General features: G+C 40.8%; 1 protein-coding gene across 1 annotated transcript in view; it reads right to left on the reverse strand.

Annotated features, from left to right (window-relative positions):
* Nucleotides 1-18,797, reverse strand: part of CFAP47 (cilia and flagella associated protein 47) — a 507,416-nt gene that overhangs the window by 475,255 nt on the left and 13,364 nt on the right. Inside the window, exons 4-8 of the mRNA XM_040265344.1 lie at nt 17,625-17,763; nt 15,216-15,444; nt 14,613-14,773; nt 12,312-12,433; nt 9,820-10,055 (exon numbers count right to left, since the gene is read on the reverse strand). Coding sequence (XP_040121278.1) covers nt 9,820-10,055; nt 12,312-12,433; nt 14,613-14,773; nt 15,216-15,444; nt 17,625-17,763 — 887 coding nt within the window. The remainder of the gene's footprint in view (nt 1-9,819; nt 10,056-12,311; nt 12,434-14,612; nt 14,774-15,215; nt 15,445-17,624; nt 17,764-18,797) is intronic.

Below are 18,797 nucleotides of genomic sequence, written 5' to 3' on the forward strand. Positions count from 1 at the left end.
GGCAGATGGTGACTGCAGCCATGAAATTAAAAGACGCTTACTCCTTGGAAGGAAAGTTATGACTAACCTAGATAGCATATTAAGAAGCAGAGACATTACTTTGCTGACTAAGGTTCATCTAGTCAAGGCTATGGTTTTTCCTGTGGTCATGTATGGATGTGAGAGTTGGACTGTGAAGAAGGCTGAGTGCCGAAGAATTGATGCTTTTGAACTGTGGTGCTGGAGAAGACTCTTGAGAGTCCCTTGGACTGCAAGGAGATCCAACCAGTCCATTCTGAAGGAGATCAGCCCTGGGATTTCTTTGGAAGGAATGATGCTAAAGCTGAAACTCCAGTACTTTGGCCACCTCATGCGAAGAGCTGACTCATTGGAAAAGACTCTGATGCTGGGAGGGATTGGGGGCAGGAGGAGAAGGGGACGACCGAGGATGAGATGGCTAGATGGCATCACGGACTCGATGGACATGAGTCTGAGTGAACTCCAGGAGGTGGTGATGAACAGGGAGGCCTGGTGTGCTGCGATTCATGGGGTCGCAAAGAATCGGACACGACTGAGCGACTGAACTGAACTGATGTACAGCATGATGACTATAGTGAACAATACTATATTGTTGACTACTATATTGATGACTATAGGGAACAATACTATACCTGCAGTTTACGAAGAGGGTAAATCTTATATGTTCTCACCATAAAAACAAGATTTAAAATTTGAGGTGATGAATATGTTAATTAGATTAACTGTGCTGATCATTTCACAATGTACGCATTTATCAGAATAATTGTGCACCTTGCATGTATGCATGCTAAGTCACTCCAGTTGTCTCTGCGACTCTATGGACTGCAGCCCACCAGGCTTCTCTGTCCATGGGGTTTCTGCAGGCAAGAATACTGGAGCAGGTTGCCATGGCCTCTTCCAGGGGAGCTTCCCAACCCATGTGCACCGTATTCCTATTTGTCAATTATACCTCAATAAAGCTGAGGACAAATAACACTGAGCATAAAACTAGGAATGTGTGGGGCAATTATAAACTGTATATTTACCGCTACATCCCTCAGAGCACCTTGATCTGTATTCAAAGTTTTAAAGTTCTCCCTTTCTTTTATTACACTTTGTTTCTATAGTAAAACTACATACATAAGAAAACTTATCCATATAAAAACTTCCATATGAATGTTTATAGCAGCATTCTTCACCCAGCCAAAAGGTAGAAACAATTCAAATGGCCATCAACTGATGAATGGATAAACAAAAGGTAGTATAGCCATACCATGGGAAATGATTTGGCCATAAAAAGCAATGGGGTACTGATACTTCAACACTGACGAATCTTGAAGATATTATGCTAAATCAAAGAAACAAGAAACAAGTCTACATACTATATGACTATATTTATATGACATGTCAAGAACAGGAAAAATTTATAGGGATAGATGAGATTAGTGGTTACCAGGGGCTGAGGAATGGGGAGCAGCAGGTGGAGTGACCACTAAAGGACACTGTGTTTCTCTTTGGGGTGATGTGAACATTGTGAAATTATACAGTGCTAATAGTCACGTAATTCTGTGAATACACTAATTACCACTGAATTGTATACTTTAAGTGTGTAAATTTTATGGTATGTGAATGATGCTTCAATAAAGTTGGTATTAAAGGAAAATAGTAATTTTACCATACTTCCAAATACTTAGAGGCTAGTTGACCAGCCTGTGGAAGTCATAGTTCTCCAGTGTCCCCTACATTTCTTACATTCATTTTTTATTAATTTGAAACTTATAACTGCTCAAGAAATCTAGAAATGTAGAGGGCTGACCCAGGGATTGAACCCAGGTCTCCTGCACTGCAGGCAGACGCTTTAAACTCTGAGCCACCAGGGAAGCCCCAAAAATTATGTTAGGAAATAAACTATCAGCTCTGGGATTTTTTGAGTTTGAAAATTTTATATAGCATAGGGAGTTCCCAGGAGTCCCACTCAATGTGAAATTTCCAAATTGGTTTCAGAAATGTACACAAGTATATATTCCTTTTTATGCCCAGAAGATTATATGCTGACCAAAATTTAAGTGGCAAATATACTTCAGGTCTGTCTTGCATTACAGAAATTAAAAACCTATGTGAACAGAAAGAAAATTCATGTAATATGAAAGGAAAGACCCTTTACTACACCCTCTTTAAATGTTCCTTTCTCAACAGTGATTCATTATCTCTTCACCCACATATTTATCAACTCTCACCCATGTATCTTCTCTAAACACTCAGATATGCCCTCTACACTCAAACTGAATTAACATTTTCATATGGCGTCCACTTAAATTGTTGGCCATCCTACATATTTGCTCAACATAACCCCTAGGGACAGCCCATCCCTAATCAACTGTAACTAATTTTATTCCTACCATAAATTAAAAGCCTTCCCAGGTGGCTGTGCTTCACTGGAGCAGCTGTGAGGAGATATCCCACGCACAAGGGCAAAGGAGAAGCCCCAGCAAGATGGTAGGAGGGGTGAATTTGCATTTGGAATCAAACCCCATTCCTGCCAGAGACGCTCAGAGGGCTCAAAACAAACCTTGTGTGCACCAGGACCTGGGGACTCCACAGAGACTGAGACAGAACTGTGTCTGAGCATCTCCTGTAGAAGTACGGGTCAGCAGTAGACTGCTGTAGAGGCAGGAGCTCTGGGTGCAGCAGACTTGGGTATGGCATAAGCCTTCTTCAAGGAGGCCGCCATTAACCCCACCATAGAGCTACCAGAACTTACACAGGACTGGGAAATAAACTGGGAGGGCACAAAGAGAACCTTATGTGTACCAGGACCCAGGGAAAGGAGCAGTGACCCCACAAGAGACTGACCTAGACTTGCCTGTGAGTATCCAGGAGTCTCTAGTGCAGGCGTGGGTTGGCAGTGGCCTGCTGCAGGGATGGGGGCACTGAGTGTAGCAGTGCGTGCAGGAGACCTTTTGAAGGAGGTCACCATTATTTTCATTACCTGCCGCCATAGTTTGAAACTGAAACTGAAACTGAAGTTGCTCAGTCGTATCTGACTCTTTGCAACCCCGTGGACTATAGCCCACTGGGCTCCACTGTCCATGGGATTCTCCAGGCAAGAACACTGGAGTGGGTTGCCATTTCCTTCTCCAGAGGATCTCCTTGACCCAGGGATCAAACCCAGGTCTCCCACATTGCAGGCAGACCCAGGGATCGAACCCAGGTCTCCCCCAAGGTAAGTAGCAGGGAGGAAACATAACTCCACCCATCAACAGAAAATTGGATTAAAAATTTACTGAGCATGGCCCTGCCCATCAGAACAAGACTCAGTTTCTGCCTCAGTCAGTCTCTCCCATCAGGAAGCTTCCATAAGCCTCTTATCCTTCTCCATCAGAGGGCAGATAGACTGAAAACCACAATCACAGAAAACTAACCAATCTAATCACATGGACCACAGCTTTGTCTAACTCAATGAAACTATGAGCCATGTCGTGTAGGGCCACCCAAGATGGACAGGTCATGGTAGAAAGTTCTGAAAAAATGTGGTCCCTTGGAGAAGGGAATGGCAAACCACTTCAGTATTCTTCCCTTGAGAACCCCATGAGCAGTAGGAAAAGGCAAAAAGATAGGACACTGATAGATGAACTCCCCAGGTTGCTAGGTACCCAATATGCTACTGGAGATCAGTGGAGAAATAACTCCAGAAAGAATGAAGCTACTGCTGCTGCTAAACTGCTTCAGTCGTGTCCGACTCTGTGCGACCCCATAGACAACAGCCCACCAGGCTCTGCTGTCCATGGGATTTTCCACGCAAGAGTACTGGAGTGGGGTGCCATTGCCTTCTCTGAGAAAGAATGAAGAGACCAAGCCAAAGCAAAAACAACACCAGTTGTGGATGTGACTGGTGATGGAAGCAGAGTCCGAAGTTGTAAAGAGCAATACTGCATAGGAACCTGGACTGTTAGGTCCATGAAGCAAGGCAAATTGGAAGTGGTCAAACAGGAGATGGCAACAGTGAATGTCAGCATTGTAGGAATCAGCGAACTAAAATGGACTGGAATGGGTGAATTTAACTCAGATGATCATTATATCTACTACTATGTGTAAGAATCCCTTAGAAGAAATCGAGTAGCCATCATGGTAAACAAAAGAGTCTGAACTCAGTACTTGGATGCAATCCCAAAAATGACAGAACGATCTCTGTGTCTCCAAGGCAAACCATTCAATATCAAGGTAATCCAAGTCTATACCCCAACCACTAATGCTGAAAAAGCTGAAGTTGAATGGTTCTACGAAGACCAACAAGACCTTCTAGAACTAACACCCCAAAAAGATGTCCTTTTCATTGTAGGGGACTGGAATGCAAAAGTAGGAAGTCAAGAAACACCTGGAGTAACAGGCAAATTTGGCCTTGGAGTACAGAATGAAGCAGGGCAAAGCCTAATAGAATTTTGCCAAGAGAACAAACTGGTCATAGCAAACATCCTCTTCCAACAAGACAAGAGAAGACTCTACACATGGACATCACCAGATGGTTAATACCAAAATCAGACTGATTATATTCTTTGCAGTCAAAGGTGGAGAAGCTCTATACAGTCAGCAAAAACAAGACCGGGAGCTGACTGTGGCTCAGATCATGAATACCTTATTGCCAAATTCAGACTTAAATTGAAGAAAGTAGGGAAAACCACTAGACCATTCAGGTATGACCTAAATCAAATCCCTTACGATTATACAGTAGAAGTCAGAAATAGATTTAAGGGACTAGATCTGATAGAGTGCCTGATGAACTATGGACAGAGATTCGTGACATTGTACAGGAGACAGGGATCAAGACCATCCCCAAAAAAAGAAATGCAAAAAAGAAAAATGGCTGTCTGAGGAGGCTTTTCAAATAGCTGTGAAAAGATGAGAAGCCAAAAGCAAAGGAGAAAAGACAAGATATATCCATTTGAATGCAGAGTTCCAAAGAATAGCAAGAAGAGATACGAAAGCCTTCCTCAGTGATCAATGCAAAGAAATCGAGGAAAACAATAGAATGGGAAAGACTAGAGATCTCTTCAAGAAAATTAGAGATACCAAGGGAACATTTCATGCAAAGATGGGCTCGATAAAAGACAGAAATGGTATGGACCTCACAGAAGCACAAGATATTAAGAAGAGGTGGCAAGAATACAGAGAGTAACTATCCAAAAAAGATCTTCACCACCCAGATAAGCAGAATGGTGTGATCACTCACCTAGAGCCAGACATCCTGGAATGAGAAGACAAGCGGGCCTTAGGAAGCATCACTATGAACAAAGCTAGCAGAGATGATGGAATACCAGTTGAGCTATTTCAAATCCTGAAAGATGATGCTGTGAAAGTGCTACACTCAATATGCCAGCAAATTTGGAAAATGTAGCAATGGCCACAGGACTGAAAAAGGTCAGTTTTCATTCAAATCCCAAACAAAGGCAATGCCAAAGAATGCTCAAACTACCACACAATTGCACTCATCTCACACGCTAGTAAAGTAATGCTCAAAATTCTCCAAGCCAGGCTTCAGCAATATGCGAACTGTGAATTTTCAAATGTTCAAGGTGGTTTTAGAAAAGGCAGAGGAACCAGAGATCAAACTGCCAACATCCGCTGGATCATCAAAAGAGCAAGAGAGTTCCAGATAATCATCTATTTCTGCTTTATTGACTATGCCAAAGCCCTGGACTGTGTGGATCACCACAAACTGTAGAAAATTCTTCAAGAGATGGGAATACCAGACCACCTGACCTGCCTCTTAAGAAATATGTATGCAGGTCAGGAAAGCAACAGTTAGAACTGGACATGCAACAACAGACTGGTTCCAAACAGGAAAAGGAGTACATATTGTCACCCTCCTTATTTAACTTATAAGCAGAGTACATCATGAGAAATGCTTGGCTAGATGAAGCACAAGCTGGAATCAAGATTGCCGGGAGAAATATCAATAACCTCAGATATGCAGATGACACCACCCTTATGGCAGAAAGTGAAGAAGAACTAAAGAGCCTCTTGATGAAAGTGAAAGAGGAAAGTGAAAAAGTTGGCTTAAAGCTCAACATTCAGAAAACGAAGATCATGGCATCTGGTCCCATCACTTCATGGCAAATCAACGGGGAAACAGTGGAAACAGTGGCAGCCTTTTGGGGGGGGCCTCCAAAATCACTGCAGATGGTGATTGCAGCCATGAAATTAAAAGACACTTACTCCTTGGAAGAAAAGTGATGACCAGCCTTAGAGAGCATATTAAAAAGCAGAGACATTACTTTGTCAACAAAAGTCTGTCTAGTGAAGGCTATGGTTTTTCCAGTAGTCATGTGGATGTGAGAGCTGGACTATAAAGCATGATGAGTGTGGAAGAATTGATGCTTTTGCACTGTGGTGTTGGAGAAGACTCTTGAGAGTCCCTTGGACTGCAAGGAGATCCAACCAGTCCATCCTAAAGGAAATCAATCCTGAATATTCATTAGAAGGGCTGATGTTGAAGCTGAAACTCCAATACTTTGGCCACCTGATGCAAAGAGCTAATTCATTCGAAAAGACCCTGATGCTGGGAAAGATTGAGGGCAGGAGGAGAAGGGGATGGCAGAGGATGAGATGGCTGGACGGCATCACCAACTCGATGGACATGAGTTTGAGTAAACTCCGGGTGTTGGTGATGGACAGGAAAGCCTGGCATCCTGCAGTCCTTGGGGTCACAAAGGACATGACTGAGAGATTGAACTGAACAGGTGGTGCTAGCAGTAAAGAACACGACTGCCAATGCAGGAGACATAAGAGATACAGGTTCAACCCCTGGGTTGGGAAGATCCCGTGGATAAGGTCATGGCAACCCACTCTAGCATTCTTGCCTGGAGAATTCCATGGAGAGAGGATCCTGGTGGGCTACAGTCCATAGGGTCGCAAAGAGTCAGACACGACTGAAGCGACTTACACACACACACATACACACAAATTTAAAAATAGCCTATTAGTATCATTTCCCTCTATGTATTTCATGCTGTAATATTTCTCATTTCCTGGGTACTTGGCCCATTTCAAAGATAATGCTAATCAAAATTAAAGTTGGATGCCATGATAAGTTCTGAAACATCTTATTTCAACTAGCAAAAGTAAAGTATCAGAAGGATGTAGGACATATCCTTCCACATTATATGTTCACCAGAGCCTTTATTTTCTTTGGGCTATTATTTTCTATCTTTTCTAAAACACTGCTATTTTAAAATCTTTCACTCATTTTGTTCCTCTCACACAGTCTTTCTCAACTTCCATCTCCACTCTCTCTTCCTTATGTAAAACGCTTCTGTAGGAAATTGATAATCGGTCTTTCAGCTTCAAACTCTTTAACACTTGGAGCTGGCTACTAAGAGAAATTGACTAGATTCCTGTGATCCTTGCCAGCTTCTCTGATCAGAGAAAATCAGCTATGTTTTGAAAAATATGCATGTTACTGGAGAAAATGAATTATGCTGGTAAGGTCAAGAGACAGACTAAAGGAAGTCTATGTGCTGTGCTGCGCTTAGTCTAAGAAGCTATTAAAAAGAAACTGTTGTGTTTTTTTTTTTAATAGAAAATGTTTTGCATAAGGTGGTTAGCATATGTTATTCTCTGAAGACTAATTAGCTCTATTGAAAATGGGGGGAGGGAGTATCATTCTAATGAAGCAGGAAGAGTTATACATATGAACTGCATGCATTTAAACATGTATACAATAGCTCTTGATTGCCCCTGGGAGAAAGCTTCCATCAATAACTTTATGAACCATACCACTATGCATCGGAGGAAAGATGATAAGGTAAGAACCCCAGGTGAAACAAACCACTCCTGTCTAATGGTGTTTAGAGCAAGACTCCGCAAACTTTTTCTGTTAATTACCAGACAGTAACTATTTAGGCTTTATGAACCATGCAACTCACACCATTTAACCTGCCCTTGTAGCATGAAAGCAGCTATAGACAATAGGCAACAAATAAGAGCGGCTACATTCCAATAACAGTTTACTTAAAACAAAGCAAACAAAAAACAAGTGGCAGAGGATCTGGGAAAGAACTGAGTAGTGAGAAAAAGCAAACCCGACATCCACAAGCTGTCCTTAGCGCTCACAGGTATGTCCTGGCGTTCAACTTCTGTGCTCTGCACCGATAGCTCTACAAGGCCTCCGCCAATTAAGCATTTTGTTTTCAATGTGAAAATTCAACTCAACCTTCATGGTCTGGCTCATACGTTGCCATCTTGGCAGGCCTTTCTATCTGGCTGGAGGTTCTATATCACCTTGTTACAGATCTGTTTTAAGACATTTGGCATTCTTCTTGAACCCTACCTGTTTGTGTGTATGTCTTGTGCTTCTGTAATGCATTAAAAAATTTCTTACCCAGCAGAACGTTGGAGGGAAGGAGGCAGCATCCCAGGTTCAATCCTCCGGGCTGTTCCAGGCCAGGCACTGAGCGGTGCGGGCTGGGTCCGCGCCAGGCTCCCACCGCTAGCTTGCGACCCTGTGGGTCCGCTCATCGCCCGGGGCTCATGGCCAGAGCTGGGGCGCATCCACTACCCACGCAGCCACAGCCAGCTGGACCCAAGCCGCCGACGTCAGGGAGCAGCCCCGGTACACCGCCCACCTGGATGGGCCGCAGGTGGTGACCTGGCAGCGGCGGCCGGATGCATCCCTGCTGCACCAGCCAGCGGGAGGCGCTGTACGACTCAATCCTGAACTACCAGCACCGGTGCAAAGACTTCTCCCTGCACTCAGCTGATGATGGCGAGCCTCCGGACGCCAGCCTCGACCCCCCACCCCTCACTGTGCCCCCGATGCAACGTGCCCATGACTGGCAGTTGCAGGGCGCTTTCCACACCAGCTTCTTAAGAGCTGGCCTGGGAGGATGCATCCCTCAGCAAGTCCTCAGACTCTAGTGCCTGCTTCCCCCCTACCGCCTCGCCTCACAGGAGTGCACAGACCTGGGCCTCTTGGTGGCAAAACTGCCGCCACCACCTCTCTCCTCGCACTGGGGCCGGAAACCAGGCTGCAGCCTCTGCACATGACACTAGACTTCCACTTCCCCCACATGTGTGCACCCAACCTTGGCCAACCATCCTCAGCTCTTGGGATGGGGATAGAGGGCCTGGTTCCCATCACCGTTTCACCATTTGCTGCTATCAGCAGCCACTGGCTCAGAGGCTTCCCACCTCTGGTCCCTGGGTTTCACTGCCCTAGACACGGGCTCCAGGACCATGCCTGGATCCACCCTCGTGAGAGAGGGTCAAAGCTCAGTGCTGGATATTTAAGTTTAGGGGTCAACATCCTGGGCACATAAATAAATACTCTCTCAGGAAAAAATCCATAGAAGCAGTAAGTATGTTTTGCACTTCTTTGCTTTCTCTAGTGTTTTGTTTTTTTTTTTTTTGGCACGTGAAAGGCACGTAAGAAATAATTACGAATATTGTACAGGTACCGATACAAACCGATACAGGCTTCTCTGGTGGCTCAGATGGTAAAGCGTCTGCCTGCAAGGCGGGAGACCTGGGTTTGATCCCTGGGTTGGGAAGATCCCCTGGAGAAGGAAATGGCAATCACTCCTGCACTCTTGCCTGGAAAATCTCATGGACGGAGGAGCCTGATAGGCTACAGTCCATGGGGTCGCAAAGAGTCGGACACGACTGAGTGACTTCACTTTCACTGATACAAAAGTATTCATAACTAGGCCACAAAAGAGATTAAATTTCTAAACACTGGTACAACAAATGTAGGTTTAATCCTCTGCCTGGCTTTTTAGTCAACCTTAAACTATGTAAAGCATGTGAAACATAGAATGATAATCTTACCTGCATACATCCTTCATCAATCTTGCCCTTTTGAGGATCAATTTTAAAATGTGCAATTTTTTTAAAGTGGTACATCAGAGGAAGGGATTTGGATCGATTTTGCATAACACAATGAATCTCTGAATGTCCACCCATGAAACAAGGTGCAAAATTAAGAATCCTTCCAGGATCAAACTGTAGTAAGACTGGAAGTCCTGAGCCTGTCAGGGCTAATTCCACTTTCTGAAATGAGTCACCTGTAAAAGCAATAATAGTTTGTTCATATTAAAAGTGTTTTGGGAACCCAGAATATATTTGCTCAGTCCAAACAGTGTCATCTGAAAGACTTGATGAGACATGGGTATCTAATTCAATCTTTCATTCAACAAAGTTACTGAATGCCTTCTCAGTGTTGGTATTTTTCTAGACCTTGGGAGTACACTAGTGAATAAAACAGGCGATGTCCTTGCTCTCATGGATTTTACATTCTAGTGAAGTGACACTGACAATAAAATAAATAGGTAAAGTAAGGTGAGACAGAGTACAATGTCTTGGGGCTGCTCATTTATATGGGGAACTCCAAAAACAATTGATAGGGAGACGTGAGCAAAGATATAAAGGACCCTGGAAGAAAATCATGGGAAAAAAAATTTTTAAGTGTATTCTAAATACAGAAAACAGCAAATACAAAGACTCTAACATAGGAATGACTTGGCATGCTCAAAAAAAAAAGGGAGGGGGGAACCCTCAGGAATGAAGTATGGCTGCAGAAGAGTAGTAGAAGAATGGTAAGAAAAGATCCGACATAAGACATACTTTTGACAGTAGAGATAACAAAATTTGCTGACTGATTGCAGTAGAATTGGAGGTTGAACACAGTAATGATGATGCTAAGGTTTTTGACATAAGCAACTGAAGTGATAGAATGAAATGGAATGAAGTGACGGAAGAAATGAAGTCATTTCTTGAGGCAGGAAAGACTTCAGGAGGGACAGGCTATGGGGAACCAATAGTTCTTTTTGGACTGTAGAAATCCAAGTGGAAATGTCTTATTAGGTCACTTATTGTATTTGTCAGCTTAGAGTGAAGATGAAGGAGGAAGGACTGGGGTTTTCAGGGGAGAAGAGAAGCTGGGTGAATACTAATCTCAGATCAGGAGAAAGTGAATGAGTGGAGGAATGTAGTAGTAATGGCAAATATCAGGACTCAGTTGGGATTAATGGTTTTGTGCTTTTCACTGGCCCAATTAGCTTCTGAGGTGCAGCCCTGGAGTAGGCTGAGAGTTGAATTGAATCAGACTAGAGGTTTTCCACTCAGCCACAGTGGGAGTTGACCCAAGAGGTTTACATATATTTGTGAGAAAGTGATTAAAATTATGAACAGTGGAATATAAGCTGAGCAACAATGTAAATATGAAGTTTTGAAGATACAGAACTAGAAAAGAAGGTAGTTACTATGAAATGAGGGCTCTGATTGAGTGGAAGAACAGTTTTGCAGAGAAAGTATTATAACTAGAATCCCCAAAATAGGGTTTATATTTCTTCACTCATGCTCTTACTAGCCAATCCAAGATTCTAAGGCAAACCTAGCATCTCTATCTCTAGCCATTAAAAACTAGATTAACTTGAAAGCCTAGAATAAATGTTCTGTCTATGATCAGCAGACAGAGCTCAGTATCACCAACTATGGCATAAATAGTAACAGAGCAATCAATTTCTGCCCTAGGAACACTGTTCAACTCTGCTCAATGACAGCACTCATACCAACACACAAATCTTCTAGTCTCTTATCTTGCCATGGTCATCTTTCTGGATTTCACCTCTCATTTGCCTATATTTTTATTTTCTCTTTGATCTTTCTTGCTAAACTGAACTTCAACTCCATTTTCCTCACTGCAACTCATCCAACATTACCTGAAATGTACAGAGTCCACTGCATTTTTACATGTGACCTACAAAGCACATGCACTTACGAATATCCTATAACAAGATACTGCATCCTATCTTTTGATACTAGAACTCTAGGTCTTATTCTTTGACTGTTACTTTATGTAGATTCTAAGAGAGCTAAAGGTTTGGTAAAGATGAAATAGATCATTTGTTCCCATATTAATCTCTAACAGAAAATCTAGGCTTACGAAGAAAAGAAACAAGGTTGCTTTGTTTTTATTTTATTTAACTCTACATCACCATGTTTATCTACTGTCATCTTAAAATAATTAACTCATTTATCTTTTAAATTGGAAAATTATTATATAAATGATTCTGAGGATGACTTTTCTCAATGTTCCACAGAAGACATGTTAAGGTCTCTCGAATGTTTGCATTTTCATTCTAATCAATAATTATACATTTCATTAAATTGCCTCTATGTATATTGCTGTCCAAACTTTTAAAGAATTTAAACAGCTATGTATTTGATGATAATGTTCATTTCACACTAACTTTTTTTTTAAGTTTTACTTTATTTTACTTTACAATACTGTATTGGTTTTGCCATACATTGACACTTACTTTTGATGATTTGATTATCATCTCTCAAAAACCCATCTTTACTTCCTACAGACTCGAATCTCAAATAAACAGCATAGTCTTGCCTATGTGAAGGATCATTCTTTTGACCATCAATGATTAGCCTGTGAAAAAATTACAATCAATTATTTCTAAAGCAAAGATGACACATTTTATTAATCTCTCAAAAGGAATATCAACCCAATACCTAAATCTACACAGATGGAATTCAGCAATAAAAAGTAACTGTGATCCATTTTCCAAAATTACCACACAAAATACTGAAACTTGCAAAAGAAGGCCACACTCATATATGTGAAGTCAAAACAACTGAGTTCATGATGATATTTGCAAGATAAGTGGGATTCAGATATACTAAGTTGTCAAACTCTTGCCTCCAATGTCACTTTCTGTGTATTTTCTTTCCAGGCAAACTTCATTGCTAACTAAGGTCTCTGTTCAAGTCTCTATAGTGGTCCTTCCTATACCCAGGTGTAACCGCAAATCTCTGGTACATATCTGTGACCTCCCATGAACTAAGCATATATTTCTAGCCACATTCTTGTTAGAGGAAAAAAGGCAATTTGGAGAATAGGATTTGGTAACAGCCAAATATTGGAAGAGGAGAAAAGCAAAGGAAAGATGAGAAGAAAGGAAGTTTGACCAAAGACACAGATGGGTTATATCACAGGCTTGTGCCCTGACAAACTTTACTTGCCTTACCTGCTGCTTCTGCTGCTGCTAAATCACTTCAGTCGTGTCCGACTCTGTGCGACCCAATAGACGGCAGCCCACTAGGCTCCCCTGTCCCTGAGATTCTCCAGGCAAGAACACTGGAGTGGGTTGCCATTTCCTTCTCCAGTGCATGAAAGTGAAAGGTGAAAGTGAAGTCGCTCAGTCGTGTCGAACTCTTCACAACCCTATGGACTGCAGCCTACCAGGCTCCTCCATCCATGGGATTTTCCAGGCAAGAGTACTGGAGTGGGGTGCCACTGTCTTCTCCATTGCCTTACCTAGAGCTCAACTTTTTAGCACTGGATACTCAAATATATACGCAAAAGGTTGATGTGAAATATTACATAGGAATTCAAATAGCATATCAAGAACACCTTTAAGACTACAAATCATATTTATTTCTGAGTTCATGCTAGACTCTCAAATAAAATGAACATATTGCCGTGAAAAGAACATTTAGAATTTCAAAGATTGTGTATTAAACAGAATCTTACAGACTCACCAAAGAAATTTCCTGCATGAAGGGATGATTAATAAGGCAATTATAGATTGTACAAACAGAAGAATTACTTGATTTATTACCCTCCTTAAATTAAACCACAACTCAGTCTTCATCAGACAATTGGTATCACACCAAGTGACCCGGTTGCCACAGAGAGAAATACATTAAACACTGCCTTCTTACAAAGGTCAACACACTGACAACTGGATCAGTTATTGTCATACATTACAACCTCTCAAGTGTACCTGAAATTGCTACTGTATATTTAAAACAGCACTGCCAATTATATTTTCAAACTAAATAACCAAACCAAGCACAGGGAAAACTACACTTTGGCAAAAGTCCTAAATTTTGTATGAATTTCCGCAACCAAGTGTGGTTGATCCCAGCAGCTATTAAAGGCTTAATATTTCTGATATTCAGTCTAAGTATTTGGCCCTGGCAGGAGCACTGCATCCTCTTTGAAGGCATCTACAACAAATTCCATGCTCCTAGCCACTGCGTGAATATTTCTGGAAGGACAATAAGGTCTTGGTCAAACAGACTGGTCTGTGGCCACAATTCATAGCAACCCCAAACTTTCACCATCTCATTTCCACAAGGTCTGGAGAGATTTTTAATTTAAAATAAAGTGTTTACTTTGGCCACCTCGTGCGAAGAGTTGACTCACTGGAAAAGACCCTGATGCTGGGAGGGATTGGGGGCAGGAGGAGAAGGGGACGACCAAGGATGAGATGGCTGGATGGCATCACTGACTCGATGGACGTGAATCTGGGTGAACTCCGGGAGTTGGTGATGGACAGGGAGGCCTGGCGTGCTGCAATTCATGGGGTTGCAAAGAGTCAGACACGACTGGGCGACTAAACTGAATTGAACTGAAAGTGTTTACAAACATTTTTAAATATTGGAAATAATGTTAACCATGTTAGAAATATTTAGAACCATAATAAGAAAAATCCAGTTTGTGCCTTCTGCCAAGTTCTACTATTAAAATAAATCTGATGAATGTACCATTAATATACTTTCCATTGATCAACAACACCATAATGAAATTAGTTTTTGCTTACTTTGGTTTGAAACAAAATGTAATTAAACTCTTTTGATAAGGTAGTAACCTCCCTTCATTAGGAACACAGGAGATAATTGTGGTAATATCTATGCTCTTTATTTTCCTTAAGTAGGTGAGATTATTTAAAGCAACATCTGTTCTTTGTTTAATATTTGTACCCTGTAATATAAAATCAGAAATAAAAGAGTATTAAGGCAAATATACAAAAAGTATTTTAAAATGTGGTCATAAAATAATTATTGAAATTCCAGAGGCTAGATATAGAGAAAATGTATGTCTTTAAATTAACATACATAAATTTGATCAAGGCACCTCATAAAACTTAAAGAACTATTGAAAAATTGATGAGAACATACACCCTCACAATTAGCCACTAAGATATATTAATACCCATCAGTTTATTTCAGATATAGATTACTTCAAGGTCAGCTTGATTTACTAAACTTTTTGAGGTCACCCTTGGAAACACGTGAAATGAAATCATATCTTCACGTTAAAACATTTTTAGAGTAATTAAACAGCTTATTGGTTATTAGTAAGTTCAAAACAATCTGTTTCAAAACATAATACCTGATCTTCCTCCATCCCATTATTTACTTACCAATTCTTCTCCAATGGAATCATCTTGCATTATGGCTACCCAGTTTACAGGTTCTGGGCTATTATTGTACAGAAGTGCACGTTCAATCTTTGATGTTCCAAAGAAAACAGAACCAAAGCTTATGCATTCCAACTTTTTATCATTATTTATGTTTAACAATTCAATAATCTGCTCAACCACATGAGCTCTGATAGTCAAAAATGTGTCTGGACGATCTTGCAAACTCACTCTACAAGATAATGAATAATACATATATATTTTAACTAGAATTCTATACACTTTCTCCTAAATGTTTATAAATTTTATAAAATCACATTATAATTAAAATTCGAAGACCTAAGAGAAGTTCCTTTCATGTATGTGACAGAGAGTGTCATCTCCTTCTGTCTGTCTGAACCTGCAGAGTAGAATGGCATATGTGCAACCTAATTTATTGTCTCTGGGAAACAACAAAGATGGAAAATAACTGCGTGAATTGACCTAAAAAAATTTATGGATATTTCCATTTTTCCAATTATTCTGTAAATACTAGAGTTAGATAGGAAGATTTATATGGCCACTTCTAGTTCTAGAATTCTGAGATTCTTTTCTAATCATCCCATTTCCACAAGGCCACTCACCAACTTCATCTTTATCCTAATAACCCAATTCTCTATGAAGCAAAGTATCTCGGCAAAACTCCACTTATTTGCTGAAATGAATATCTCCCCTCATAAAACTTCATTTTTCAGACTAATCTGAATTTACTGTTGAAACTTCCTTTACCTTACATTTATCCCTCTCTGGCATAAATGCTATCCTTTTGAATCTTGCCCCATCAGATAGCACAAATCAATGACCAAACCACAACCATCACCAAAGTCCTTAACTTACACTCAATCTCTGTCACATTGGGCATGGTTGATACCATCTCTTTATACATCTCCCCTCACTTAGCTTTCTTGACACCATACTTCATGGTTTTCCTTCAACTTATTTACACTCTACCTTTTTATTCTCCTAAGACTTGGGTATTTTGTAAATTCCATGAATAATGCTGTTTCTCTCCTACTCTTTTATACTCTACTCTCTTTCTCAAAGCTATTTTTAACACTTTATGCTTCATCTACAACTTATGAACTGACAACTCTCAAAGCAATATACCTAAACCAAATTTTTTTATGGGACTCAGTATAAGTAAATCTAATAGGCTCCAAAGGATTCTGCAAAGCAAATCAACAACATTACAACTGCGGTCAAGATCTTCTACCACAGACGTGAACCTCCTCTTACTTTGTCTTTCTATAACCAGTTACTAAATATAGTCAAATCTACCTCCATAACATACCTCCATTCTGCACACTTCTCTCCATATTCCCAATCTGTACCTTAGCTGAGGCCTTCATTATTTCTCTTCTGCCTTACTGTTATAGTTGCTAGTCAGACTATCCACTCCACATCTGTACTCCTTGATTTTGTACACTGCTATTAATGTGAGCTTTCTAAAATGAAAACTAATTAAGACACCCCATCCTAAAACTTTCCTGAGATTCCACAGCCTTTACAATAAAACCTAAGTTTGTATCAGGGCTCACAACTATTTCTCAAACATTTTTTTTGAACTGTGGCCTTCAGTGAGAAATGCATTTTACACTGCAGTGCAAAATACACACAGACACAGACACACATACACATGAAACAAGTTTTACAAAATGCCACTTGAACTTGGTATGTGAGAAGCATTCTGATGTTTCTATTTCATTGTTTTAATACTAGTGGTGACTCATTATACTGACTGCATATCCTGCTAAAGAACTGAGAAGTATAGCAAAACAAAACAAAAGCTTTCCTATAAGGTCCTTAACTGGACCCTGCACCATTCTGTTTTTCTGGTTTTATCACTCCTCACCTCCATCTCTTTGCCTCAGATCTCAAGATGTGTAACAGTGTCTATTAACTTCTAAGAAGTCATCTTCTACTTGCTCTGCCTGAAATCATTCCTCTAACCTACTCCCATCACCAATATCCACCTCTCCTACATACACACACACACACACACACACACACACACACATACACACATACACACTCTCAGCGCAAATCACACCACTGCTTTTTGCTGGCCAATTTCTACTCAACAACAGGTGTTTTGTTCAACTACTACCTCCTTAGTGGAGCTCTTTCTTGATCCATTCCCTCACCCCCACAAAATTCAAACTGAGCTCCTACTAGGTGTACCCATATGCCATTCTCTAGTTCTTCACATTTTTTCAGTCTGTAGTACTTGGCAAACAGCAGATACTCAATGAATGAATGCTGACTCAAAGAACAAAGAAGCTAACATACATTCAAAGACAACAGCCATATATGAAAAGAGAAACAGGAAACTATCAAGCACTACTAGAATTAAGAACCATAGTATACACTCACTTTGCCAATTCATTTACAACCATTGGCTGGTCTGCACAGAAATCCACTTTAATAACCATTGATGACTTGGGCTGCACAACACCACTGGCAGGAAAAATGACAATGGGTAGTTGGCCCTGGTATTCTGTTTTAAAGATACCTAAGGAGAATGAGAGCAGACGGTTTACATTTGGATCCTTATAATGTTAACATTCACTCACTTAGTAGGGGACAGACACACATTACAGAGTATGTGGTCTACTGTGGACCAAGAATCACAGCTTTGATTGTTAAGTCCAGTCTCTAGGGTCATCCAATAAATTTGAGCCTAGTGTTAAGACTCAACCCTCACCAACAGCTAAAATATACTGTCTGCTTACTTTGCTCAGACAGTCATGCTAAGAGCTACGCATATGTTATTCTACTTAGTCCTCAAAATGAAATCTATGATACAGGCTCAAGCATTACCTCCATTTTATAAATAAGGAAATAGATACTTAGATAGGTCAAGTTACTTGTCTAAGAATACACAATTATTATGATAGATTAGATGATCAACTCCAATTCTTCAATCTTCTCTGCATGCTTACTGTCACACTCCCATGGATTAAGTATGTTTTCCCACCCCTTGACTGGGCCTGATCATGTGATTCACTTTGGCCAATAGCATGGAGCTAGAAGTGACATGTCAACTCTAACACCAGGTGTTCTCCTGCTCTCCTATCACTGAAAGTGTTTCTTTTGAGAAACTTCTGTCCCTTGGCCTATGCCCCATAAAGAGCAAATGTGGAGCAGAGAGAGCCACCCAACTGACTCACAGACCTGCAGTGAGTAACAGATCAGCCTGGCTGCCTCAACCTGAAGCAGAGTCACCCAGTTTAGTCAAGTTTCTGCTAATCTGCATAAAAGCATTAATCCAACTCTTTGCAACCCCATGGCCTGTAGACTGCCAGGGTCCTCTGTCCATGGAGTTCTCCAGGCAAGAATATTGCTTTTTTAAGCTACAGAATTATGGTATGGCTCCTTCCACATCAATAGTTGACTACTACAGCTAATAACTAATAGAGCTGGGATTTTCACCTGGATGTTTCTGACCACAGGGCTTATACTTAGAGCCACCACTACTATTCATTATTTTTTCTGTCATTATGTTGTTAATGTAGTTCATAGAGGAAAAGGGTGAAAGGAATGAAT

This window comes from Oryx dammah, unplaced genomic scaffold, assembly GCF_014754425.2.
Source record: "Oryx dammah isolate SB20612 unplaced genomic scaffold, SCBI_Odam_1.1 HiC_scaffold_23, whole genome shotgun sequence".
Classification (NCBI taxonomy): domain Eukaryota; kingdom Metazoa; phylum Chordata; class Mammalia; order Artiodactyla; family Bovidae; genus Oryx; species Oryx dammah.